Source organism: Coturnix japonica, chromosome 11 (assembly GCF_054131305.1).
Source record: "Coturnix japonica strain WE chromosome 11, WE-NBRP24, whole genome shotgun sequence".
Classification (NCBI taxonomy): Eukaryota; Metazoa; Chordata; class Aves; order Galliformes; family Phasianidae; genus Coturnix; species Coturnix japonica.
The window spans coordinates 13,023,274-13,036,076 of record NC_140673.1 but is presented as its reverse complement, the minus strand read 5'-3'; the positions used below and the strand labels follow the sequence as shown (position 1 = coordinate 13,036,076).

Genomic DNA, 12,803 nt, shown 5'->3' with positions numbered 1-12,803 from the left:
AACACATTTAGGAAACCATTACCTCAGCCATTTTTGAAAGTTCAGTCCAGTCATCCTTGTTATAGCTGCACATGATGCTGGCAATCAGGATCTGGAAAGAATACAAAGGCAATAATTGTCAGCAGTGTTACCAGATTTTTTAATGCCACACTTCAGAGAGATTCTGAACATTAACTACCTACATGTGGAAACTGTTAGCTGAAAAAACCAGTCAATATAATGAAATAGAGTTCTATACTTAATTGACAGTTTGAAAATGCACAGGAAGTTTCATGCTTTTGAGCACACAGAACCCAACAAACTGAACAATGGTAGTCCTAGAGAAAAAGCGTCAAGCCTACTCATTTCTGAGGTCAGAGCAATTAAGCTATTTACTTTTTATACAAGACAAGAGGTAGTTAGGGCTTTTTAGAAATGAGTAAGTTGTAAGTGTTGAGAGTTTACTGTCTGAAGTGACAGCATGTGACCCAATATTCCAGCTGAATTCAGGAAAGCTGGACACACCAAAAGTAGCCCTGAAATCCCACGCTATGCAAGTTGAGCACTGTAACAGGCATCTGGGAGTATTTGGTGCACAGGAAATTGGGATGAGACCTTGAGGAAGTAGGGAAAAGCTGGGAGGGCCAAGGGAGTGGCAGGGAACTTTGAGCTCTAAACAAAAGGTTTCATGGTTTCAGTTTCCCAAGGACAATTCCTGTGTGTTGCCCTTCCACCCCACTGTACACAGCACCTTCCAGGTCCAACTGCTGTTTGTAACCATGCTTCCCACTAATACCTTTGCTGAGGCTAAAGGTTTTTGTCAGATTGCTCTGAGTTCAAGGAAACTTCCCAAAATGAAAAAAGAAAAAAAACTGACCACATTCCTTCCTGTGTATGAAAGATTTGCATGTCAGTTAAATTTTTGCTTACCAAACAGCTTTTGCTAGATGTATTCCTAAGAGATGAGCTTATTCTTTCACGTTCAGTCAGTAAAACACTTGTCTTCTACTTCTCCCTAATGCTGAAGGTTACCGACTCAAATAATATAAGGCAAAGTATTTAAGTGTAGCTTATGACAATCCACCTCCCTAACTACCTGCAGACTCTCCCAACCCACTCAATTTTTTGGCCAATGTATTCACGTTGGGAGTCTTCTGACAAGAAAAGCTTCTGCTGAAGTGTCAGCCTAACCTTTAGGTGCCCATTCGTTGGCACTTTTCACATAAATATAGAACCAATTTTTTCATTAAATACATACGATCATTACTTACTATGCTGTTGTACTCCCCTTGACAGAAGAAAATATCATCTCTTTATGTAAAATATTTTTATCTATTAAGAATAGCTCTGTAGTTTATGAAACATAAACTCTTCATAAACTCTGTAGTTTATGAAACAGAATTTGCTCTATATAACTCCATATTGAATATCTGAGGCAATTTGAGTACTCAGAAAATAAACACAAATTTCTTTTAAAATAATAATAATTCTAATAATTTTAAAAGCACAAATCATTTCATTGTGAAAAATCAGTTTGTGAAAGGATGTATGAGAATTTTAGAGTTAAAATATGCACTACCTGGAAGCCAGCTAGAAACTATATCTTGTCAAATTCACACTTCTTACGCACTAAATAAAGCAACAACAAAAAGAAAAAGAAAAAGCAAAAGAAAAAGCAAAAAAAAAAAAAAAAAAAAAAAGAAATACAACAACAACAACCAAAAAAAAAACCCAAAAAACAACTCAGACGCTGACAACACGATAAGGAACTTCACAGATTGCGGACATAATCCAAAGTATGTCAGAAATTTACAAAACTGATCTTTAGTATAAACTAAATTTTTCAGCAGGGAAAGTTGTAAGACAAGGGTGACTGACTGTATTCACAAGTAGCTGAGTTGGGTTACGTCAAGTGTTATTAATGAAATTTGAAAATTCTGCTGGGAGTGTACAAAAGAGGAGGAACAAGATCTGTGTTGTTTCAAAGAGCCGTTAATTAAGACATGTCTAATTAATATTGATTAGTTTTAGCATTCCCACTTAAGATTAAGTACATACTTTTGACAGAAGCAGTGGTTTACAACAAAAATAAATGAAAGCAAACATTACATTTCTACTGTGTACGTTCACATGAAAACTATGATCTCAGAGGGAATAATGGAAATTTAAATATGGTAAGAATTTTATTCTCCCTCTTTTTTATTTATTTATTTTTTCCCCGGTGTTCTCATGTCTTGAAATTAAACTCAGTTCCTAGGTGGAGCACTCCATGTCAACAAGCTGTCCTTCCTCAAGTGGTTGTTCTTCCCCCAAATGCCTCTCCAGCCTTTTCACTTGGGATCAGTACCAGTAAAAAAAAACAAAACCTAAAACCAGCAAATTGTATGTGGACATCCAGGGGGAACTACCTGTGGTGTCTGAGGTCAGACCTACTCATAAATATTAGGCACTTGAGAATGTAAAAACAGGATATTGTCTCTTATTATTTACAAAAAGGAGGACAAGACAAGTAACAATAGGAAGTGATAAAAATCAGAGGCCTTATTTGAATGTAATAAAGAGAAAATGTATCACATTTCAGTTGATTTAATTTTTTTTTTTGGAAGAGCTTTTCAAAATGCATCCTAGCCTGACATCCATGTACCACAGCCCACCAGTGCGTGACCCTGTGCAGAAGGACCCCAGGCAGTGCAGCCTTCTCTTGCTATGCCAGATCTGCAGTGGCAACACTGACCTGAGTTAACGTGCAGTTGTTTGAACCAGTACTGCAAGGCAGAACAACCCTTTTTTGCCTTACAAAAGGGAACTCTGACAGATCTTACAGATCTGCCACTGAAGTGTGGTAAATGGTAAATGAAATGACTAAATTGCAGCTTTGTCATTGCTGTGAAACCATGCACTACTGAAGCACAGTGTGATCCGTGTCCCATTCCTTACTCCAGATCTGAAGCTTATATCGCTTGTGCTCCATACCTGAAGCTTATATCGCTTGTGCTCCACACCTGAACAGCTATGGAGCCACTGTGCAGAGACACTGCTGCACTGCCCAGTGCCCACCCAGTCACTGAGAGGTGGTCATCACCATACAAGTGATGGACAGTGTCTCCTAATGTCTGTAAAAGGGGAGATAAAAGCTTGTAACATCTGACCTTATCCCCTGGAAAGGAATTTATTACTGAGTTAAGATTTAAAGAAGAAAAGTTTTGGCGGAGGAAGGGAAGATGGAAAGGAGATATAATATACCATTTAGACATGATTATGAAATGAATATACTATAGCAAACGCACATAGTAAAAAGCTACATTTCACACAATCCTGTAATTCATACATTAGCAGCTATTCTACTTAAAAGGACACCGACAAGGTATTTTCCACAGTATTTAAAATATTTTTTTCTCCCTGTTTATAATAATCCCCTGAAAGCTTAAACTAGAATCTATTTCCCTTGTGAATGTTTTTCTTTTCCATTATCTCTATATGGATGTCTCACATTAATGCAACAGTATTAAAAATAAAAATAAAATAATAAAAAGATGAGATTCACAATTACATGTATTTTCAAATGATCTTTCTTCGATAACACACAGAATTCACTGCAAGATGTTTCAAAAACAAAAGGCAGGAGAGAAAAAATAACTGGGCCCCCTTTTGATCAGCCGATCTTGAGGACATCTATTTAAAGCCAGAAAACAGCAGAACTCTAGGCAGACAATTACCATTTGTCCTGTACTGCTCTGCAGGGAATAAGGGAGTTTCAGGACACTCAGAGCCTGAAAAACTCTCAGGGGGTTGGATTTAAGCGAGAACTCTGGCAACTCCTGCAAATTTAAGAAAACATGATCCCTTATCCTCACGCCTGCACGCCATAGGCTCTTAGCTGTTCCTAAAGGCCCACAGCTGTTCCTTAACCATTCTTGCAGGCCTGTGCATAATCTACGTATGCTTAAGGGAGCTCAGACACCCTTAGCAATTCTGCTTCTCACTGATACACCAGGCATGAGCATCAAGTGTCTGCATGTGATCCATTTATACACTGCTGCTGGCTTCAATTGGTGCCTCATTCCTATTGCTCAAACACTTGCAAAATCCCCAGGATTTTGTTTTTGATGTGCACAGTCCTTGCAGAAACAGATTCTGAGCACTTTTATTAGGAGATTGTTCCCCTGAAAGCTGTAAAATCAACAAAAGTTTTCAAGAAGGCAGTAGGATTAGTTTCATGACAGCTACCTGTTTGGGAGAGAGAGATGTGAAGCAGGATAAGTGCTCAGACTGGAGGCTACAAGAAGACTCAGATTTCAAATACCCACAGAATTATTCTCGATTGATCTAAACTTCAGAAGCTATTTGTGATTTGGTCAGATGTAAAGATAGCGATCTTCCTTTCAAGACATTTTTCTTATTCCTACACACCACAGCACAGCCTTGCCACATGACCTGCTCTGTCTGAACAAACCTGAGTGTTCTTAACCAGAATTCCCCAGGAAGAAGCATTTACTAGGAAGAAGCTAAGCACTGAACATACCATCTGTCTAAAACAATAGCAAAAAATAACATATTTAATTTATCACTCACCAGAGGAAAGGATACCTACAGCTACACCAACAAATTAGTACAGGAGTTGTTCTTGGTAGTTGAACTACTATGTCAAAACATTAATATCTCCTCTGTTTGAATGAGGGTATGTTCCCTCATCTCCAGCCCACATCCTCCCTCACCCATGCACAGAGAGAAGCTGGCATGTTTGTAGCCTTTCCTGAAGGTTCAGCACTTGTGTAAGTACACGTCAGAGCCACTTGGTCATAAGTTAACAAAAAAAGTTGACTGAGCAATCCTCAGCTGTTTCAATGACACCATAAACAACCATGCAAATATTTAACTGAAAGATGTACATGCTTAATAGAAAAATAGAATGAGCGAATGAAACCTAAGCCAAACTCCACTCTGTCCCCCAGCACTCCAGCACTTTAGGGGTTGGTAGAGATTTGCCACCTCACTGAGAGGTGAGTTAGAGCTGCTAGTCTGTCTTTGTAGAACTATAAAATCATTAAGGTTGGAAAGCCCAAACATCAACCCATGCCTGTGATTGCTCTAAGCCATGTCCCTCAGTGCCAGTTCTACCCTCTTCTTAAAACCCCCCAGGGATGGTGACCACCACCTCCCTGGACAGCCCGCTCCAATAACTCATCACTCCTTCCAAGAAAAATTTCTTCTAATATCCAACCTGAATCTCCACTGGTGCATCTTAAGGTCATATCTCCCATCCTATCACTAGTTACCCAGGAAAAGAGGCCAACCCCCAACTTGACACAACCTCCTTAAACATACATGTAGAGAGCTATAAGGCCTCTCCTGATCCTCTCTTCTCCCAACTAAACAATCCCAGTTCACCCAGCCACTCCTCAAAAGTCTTGTGCTGCAGACCATTCAACAGCTTAATTGCCCTGACTCTCACACAAGCTCAGCATCAGGAAAAGCTGCAGCTATGCCACATTTTGCCAGCAGAGATTTTTAGAAGTTAATTCCTCTGCTGCCACTTGCAGCAGTCCTCTGCTTTTCCAAATGGCCACTGGCTGATGAAACAATCATTCATGAGCTCATCCAACCAGAGATACAATGTACAGAATGTTTCTAATACATACCTCATAAGACAGAGGATTACTGCAGTAAATACTCCATATTGCACAAACATGCCTAAACACGCAGCAGTGAAAAACAGTAGGAGCACAAAGACTTATTGTTGTTAAATTGGCCCTCTTTAAACCAGCTTGATTTTGATGCTTTGTAGACCCAAATAAGTTCCTAAAGAGGTTATTTACACTTTCTTGTAATTTTTGATTTGTTGCAGAACTGAAATAAAAATATGCTTCTTATTAAAAACTACCTAGAACATCAAATCCCATTCAATAAGAAAGTTAACAATTGTAAACCCTGTCATGTCTCTGAGAAGCAGAGGAATTATCTTGTTATCAATTTAATAATGGAACATTGAAGTAAATGATGCCATCCACTGACACCAGTAACACTGTCTCTCCTGGGAAATTCATGTCTGTAGAAACTGTCAATCTAGATGGATGTGGACATATTAAACATTGTACCTTCAGTCCATAAGTCTATTCTTTCTATGCTGCCTTAATAAAAAGATTCTGCATGATGATAAAGACAAGTATTGAGGAATGTCTTGACATTGCTGACCCATAATTCTCTCTCTCTTCTCTCTTTTCAGTGAGTAGAGAGTAAATAATTTAACAATTGCTAACCATCCATTGTTTTACTCCTTAACTTACAATTAAAATACATTTAAGATAATTTTAATAAATGAAAATAGGACAAGTAGGGGATACTAGTACAGTTATTACCTAGATTTTTGTAGCAAGCCTCTTGAATAAAGTCCTATATTTAACATATGACTTCATATTGAGCTCTCTACTGTGTTTTTCATACCCTCACACCACAACAAAAGCAATGACAGTACAAAGAGGAAAAAACAAAGATTCTCTTCTCAGGCTAAATGGAGGCGCACATTATTTTCTTATGATGACCCTGAAATGTAAATTCTCCAGACAGATATCTAATGAAAGAAAATGTAGCCCTTGTAGAAAGCAGTTCACATATTTTATGGGATTAAAAAAAGTATGTCCATTTCATGATGGGCTGTCGAAAATTTCAGTGTCCCATGCAAACCCTTCAAATTCCATTGAAAATAATCCATGCAGCTGAAAACTTTGCAGAAAGTTCAGCAGAATTGTTAGGATTTCATTTTGGACCAGGAAAACAATGTCCAACCTTTAGTCACTTCAGCAAAGTGTAAAATTGAATATGAATGAGTAGAAAATAGCATTACTGAAAGGAAAATATTCAAGTTAACAAAGGCAGAATCCAAGAGAAGACAGATACTCATTTTCAGCCACATTCCTAGCAAAGAATACCTGAAAACCCTTGTGTGTCTGCCATATCCCTGCTGTATTTCTGTACTTTCTGCACTGTCTTAATATAAAGAGAAACCAGAGGAGGCCAATACAATATTGGAGAAGCTAACGGAAAAAATGTATATCTAATTCTATGATATTTCAGATGCATGCTATGACCTGTAGCAAAAGCTTTCCACCGGGGTGCTGACATACTATTTTTTCCTTAAAAAAACATAAGGAAACAACATTCACAAGAGGCAACACAAATTTGTTGATTTTTTTCCTACATCTACAGAGACTTTTTTCTCATCAGACTTTCTACTGAGATATATCCACAGTCCTTTTTATAACAGCTCTTTTGAGTACCTCAGGGTACTCAAGCATGGGCAACCCTCTGCAGGGTGCCCCTCTGAAAGGGGAAACCAACTGGAGATGAATATGTTCGAGGACTGTAGGCTGCTCCCATGGAGGGAATGAGTGACCATTGGGTAAAAGGTACCCCAAGATCCTTCCTCCAGTTCCTCCAATCTGATTCTTTCCAGAGACATGCAGATTTCATGAATTTCCCCTATTACTTACCAATAAAGCTGCTTAATTTATTAGAAAACAAATTCAGTTTAAAATAAAAAGAGACAACATACTGAATAACTTTGTTAAGAGTTCCCTGACTCCTGCATTAAGTCAGCCAGCAATTCCCCAGGACATATCTGTCTCTTTCCATCCCCAAGAAGTCCATCCTCTCTATTCCCTTGTTCCATCACCCCCAGGGCTTCCTATAATTCACTTCCTTGGATTTGAAGGCTCAGGAAAGCTAGCAGAATCTGTGCAGGTAGAAGAGGAAAAAGTAGATCAGAGGAGGAAGTAAACAACCCCTCCTTTACACTCTACAGCTCTGTGATCCACTTCACCACGTGACACTGCTAGTGCCCTAGCAATGCTTGGGAGCAGTAAGTGATTTTGTCAGCCTAGTTTCATTCTCCTAAGCTCCCCCACACTCTCTTTGCTCTATTACCATTGTACCAATACTCTCAAAAGCACTGATTTTGCACAATTTGCTCCTAAGCTATGATATTCTGATAGATGAGAGTATGGTCACCAGAAAGATGCACAGAAACAGGCTGTAGGTTTTGTCCCCTTTTCAACCAATTATCTGAAGGCCTTGCATGCCAGCTGTGTGTGGGAGACCTATTGATCTCTTAGCTTTTTTCTCCTTTCTGATTAAGTATCTGACTTCACAGAGAACTTTCTCACTCCCCAAGATCTGCCTGCTCAATGGGACAAGTTCACCTTGTGAGGGGAGACAGCCTGCAAGTGTTCACAAGGTTGGAATTGAGGGATGTTTTCAATGGCCACAGTGGGACCTGTGGGATGCATCTCCACCAGAAGTTCACTGAGAATCATTTACAAGAAGTCCTACTGGGTTACTTTCCCACTGAGTAGCACAGCAGAGTGCTGCAATGCACTTAACTGCACAACAACTGTCGTATCATCTTTTATTGATGCTTCATTTTCTTGTGATACTTTCTGTGATCTTGCAGGACCAGTTTATTTTTCTTCATTGTTGTCTACTTCTGGATTTTGTTCTCCCCCTTTACTGTGTACTAAAGAGACCATATTTCACTTCTATTTCTTATGCCACAATCTGAACTAATGCAGCTCTGCATTTTAATAAGAATCAGTTGTTTCAGAGACACAGATCAGTCCCACAGCCTAGCAGAAAAGCCACTTTCACAGCTACAGTGTACCATTCACCTCCCTCACACAACACACAAACCTCACACTGCAGTAAAGCAAAATACCAGGCACAAAATACCAATGCTTAATTCACTCCTCTTATGATTTCACCTCCCTGAATGAACAAAAGTAGCTCCCATGAGCTGGAGGAAGACAACCAAGTCTCATCAGGCTCACATTAATAGGAACCCTAGGCCCTAGGCTTATTTAACAATACACCTATATCAGCAGAGATATTCTCGTGGTACCTTAACAGCGATAGGAACCATCAGGTTTTGGCACAAGAGAATTGCTATGAGTTTTAGAAATACAGCCTTGAAATTTAGGGCTATGACTTCTTTCAAATCCTAACTCCAAACTATTCCGCATAGGCTGAAATAATACATGTAAATACAAAAATATTAGATATAAAGAGAAATAAAATGTAACTTGGACTAGGTTAGAAACGTTCAGCTTAAAAAATATATATGTAAAAACGGGCAAGTGAAAAACAGAGACTGACAGGTCCAGTAGCAGGGAACAGGATAGAAACATACTGTTTCTTATAGTTCACATCGAACTTCAGTGACTCATAACAAAGGATGTACTTAGGTCTACTTGAACAAAACCTTGGTTTCAGTTGTTATTATAAGTTCAGAAAATAAGTACATACTGTCACATTTTCCTTTGCAATTAAATGACTGTTCCATCTCCACTAGATATGCATCCAAGGCTTATACATATAAAAACATTTCTATTGATTTAGGAGTCACCTGAATCATAGCACCTGCAGCAACTATTTCAGAGCTCTTACAAATTTCATAAACTACCAGACTAATACCACAAAAAGGAAAGAGTTCGGCTTTTTTGGACTGGCCGCCTAATCTTACTTGTTTACTATTTGCTACCTAATCTTAACAGCGAGTACGATTCATTATTTTCAACCGGAATTTTAAAAAAGGACTTGAATATAAAAGCAGAGCAAATTCATAACCAGAATTTGGGAACGTGACACCTACAAGAAGTTTCATGAATACAGTTGTGCAGAAGTTTATGATCACAGTTCTTAAACTTGGTGTACATAAAAAGTTAAGAGGATATTAACGGTGTTCAGGATATAGACTAAGAAAAGTTCAGAGCCCTGTAAAAATTTTGCTTATCTACATCTTTCTCAGAGGATAATATATATAGATATTCCCTCCTATTCCCACATTTTGAAAGGCATTTGAGATCTTTTCACAGCCCCCTTGCTAGAAAGCATGGGGAGCTGGGGATAACATGCAGCAGCTGTCAGTCATTGGAAGAGCTGGCTCCAGCTGCAGTGGTGCCTTTGCCTTTCTGGTCTAAGCTAGAACATGTCTGTGTAGATCTAGCTCTCCTCCTGTAGCGCAGTTCATATTGGTGAAACAAACACTTTACTTGATCCTGAACAAAAATAAACTCTTTGATGGTATAACTGCATCTACACTAGGGTTCTGTTAGGACAGTAGTTAGATGTGATTTTATTTTTAGTGTTCCTAGCCTACATAAGTATGTGAGCAAGACTTTTAAATATAGACCTAGCCTTCATATTTTTCTTCATTACAGCTCTAGCAGAATGCCTAAAATGCAAACCACATCATTGAAATTAAGTGCAGAATATGGGCTGCAGGAAGAGCATATACGTATTACTTTTACCAAGAATAAATTTGTTTTATTAGTATTATTGTAGTATACAGCAAGTAAAAGTAAAAAAAGCAGAAATATGTAAATCATATAAGCTCAGCGCCTCATAAAAGACTAAAATCATATCATAGTCAGTACAAAATGAATGTCATAGCTACTGTGCATTTTAAAAGATCAAATTTTGTAATGTAACCCAATTGTCTCTGAAAAACTTGAAATGTAAAATGGGGAAAAGTACTAGGGGTGGGAAGAGGTAATTGGCTTGCACAGCTAATAAGGCTTAATAAGGCCAGTAGAATGTAGGCATTTTTGAAAAGTTAAGGATTTAATTTTGATAGAACACTGATTGCTGATGATTGTACACCAAAAATGTTTGCCCTTCCAGCCCCCCTCCCCCCACCCCTCCCCCTTTCTTTTTTTTTTAATAAAAAAAAACATTGCCAGAAGGTCATTTTCTCCCCCCCCAGTGGCAACTTCTACATCCTAATTTTAAAACAATAACTACCCTGCAAAGGGCATTTCCTAGGGAGTAATGGCTGGCTGGGAGGAGTTGATGGCCCGAGGCACTGCTGAGGGCCATTAACCCTGGCCAGTTGTTAATCGCTGGGAAATGCCCTGCGCCAAGGTTGTTACTGCTATTTTAAGCACAGATTTGGGGGTGTAGGGAAACGGGCATCTTAGCGTACAGATTTTTTTTAATGCATGATGCAATTTCCTTTTTTGCTGTTTATGGAGGACATTTCTAGAAAGAATGACTGCTCTGCCTGACACACCGCCAGATTCCACAGATCGTTTTGCAGCACTTCTTTGTGTGCACAGTAGCCTACAAACCCAAAAAAGCAGTTGAGGATTTAAAGTCTTTCTATTCTCTGTAAATAATAGTCTGCATAGAAACAGTAAAGGGAAATTTGAGCCTTAATAAGATGAATAAAAATATATAACTATTCATGTCACAGTCAGCAGAATTACATTCTAGAAATATTTTTAATTGCACTATTCTTTCTGTTTAGCGCATCTCCTTCATTGAGGATCCTGATGAATGACCACTCACATCTCTCTTCAAAAAAGGAATTATTAGCAGTGGCAATGGACAAAAAATAGCCTGAACCAGCTCCAGCTGATGCTGGCCATTAGGGAGTTTGTCTTTTCCAATAATCATGAAGATTGGGTCATTTTCTAGGAGATAGCTAGTGAAGTATTTCAGAAACTGCTTTAATTTTCTCCTAGTTCTTACCCTAAGGCTAAAGTTTTAAAGATGAGCTCATAGTCCTCACAAAATTGTGAAAATTGTTCTTTTTCTTTTTCTTTTTTTTTTCTTTTTTTTTCTTCAGAGATCAATAACTCACTCTCCAAATCAAAAGGATATTCTTAGCATACATACAAATAGTTCTCTGCCTTACCGCGGTACTTACCATTTGTCAAACAGTAGCTGTGAAGGTAAAACAAACAAAATAATTCATGGCCTTACAACACACATAGTAAGAAAGAACAGTTCTGCATAAAACTAATTTGACAGGTTTCTCAACGAAGTGGTCATTTCCAAGTGCAGAACATAAAAGATCTTCTCACATTTCTCCTCAAGGTCCTAGTTTGCCACCACCAACATGTTCATTTGAATCACTGATTGTCAGAATCTCACTGAAGTTACTGTGAGGTCATACTTCCAGTTACAGACTACAGTTTTCTTTCTTTCATACCTTGAAGAAGGTATGTGATTTCTTGAAATAAAATTCACTTGAGCTGGTGGTAGGAATGTGTGTTTTTAGTCTCTGCCAGGTTAGTAACCATATTCTTAAATCAAAACAAAACACATTTAGAAGGAGATGAATATTGTGGCAGCTGGGACAAATTGATCAGGCACATACTGCACGATTAGTTGAACACACATAAACACACATTGCTTCTGAGTAAACTTTTAGCAGACTTCCTTGTGTTTCTATACCTGGGATCACTGATTGCAACCATACCCTTCTCTAAATGATTTCTTCCACTAGGTTCTTCTTCAGCCCATATGCACCCTTGGCATGAGCAGTGCCCTCCTAAAGCAAGTCTCACAGTCACTGTGTATGTGGAGAAGCATCTCCAACCACTTCCTTCCACCTCTCCTTTCTGGTTCCAATCTGGCTGCACCCTTGCTGAAACAAATAAATCTGAACTGCAGTCTATTCAAATGTAAAATGAGCCAGTACTGTGGTATAGTGAAGGTTTTTTCTTTATTCCTTTCCTGTAAATTCTGTTTGATAAACTTTATTTCAATGTTATTGAGCATTAAGCTGAGACTTTCATAATGATCTCTTCTACAACTTTAGTATAGCTAGCTTAGAATCAATTACTGTAGATATAAATTTAGTACTGTTTTCTTCTATGTGCATCACTACATTTGTCTTCGTTTAATTTTATCTGGCAGTTCACTGGCCAGTCACTCAGATCCTTTGCAATGCCCTTATAATTCAGCACTTATTGTCTGCCTATAAGACTTACAGAACACAGAGCGCAACACAGATCCCCAGAGAACTTAACTGTAGCTCTCTATTCAGC

The 12,803-nt window shown here is 38.5% G+C and overlaps 1 protein-coding gene across 1 annotated transcript in view; it reads right to left on the bottom strand.

The window, feature by feature from the left end:
• The window catches only part of DPYD (dihydropyrimidine dehydrogenase), a 308,967-nt gene that overhangs the window by 105,279 nt on the left and 190,885 nt on the right, over positions 1-12,803 (bottom strand). Inside the window, exon 15 of the mRNA XM_015870373.3 lies at positions 23-91. Within this exon, the coding sequence (XP_015725859.1) occupies positions 23-91 (69 nt within the window). The remainder of the gene's footprint in view (positions 1-22; positions 92-12,803) is intronic.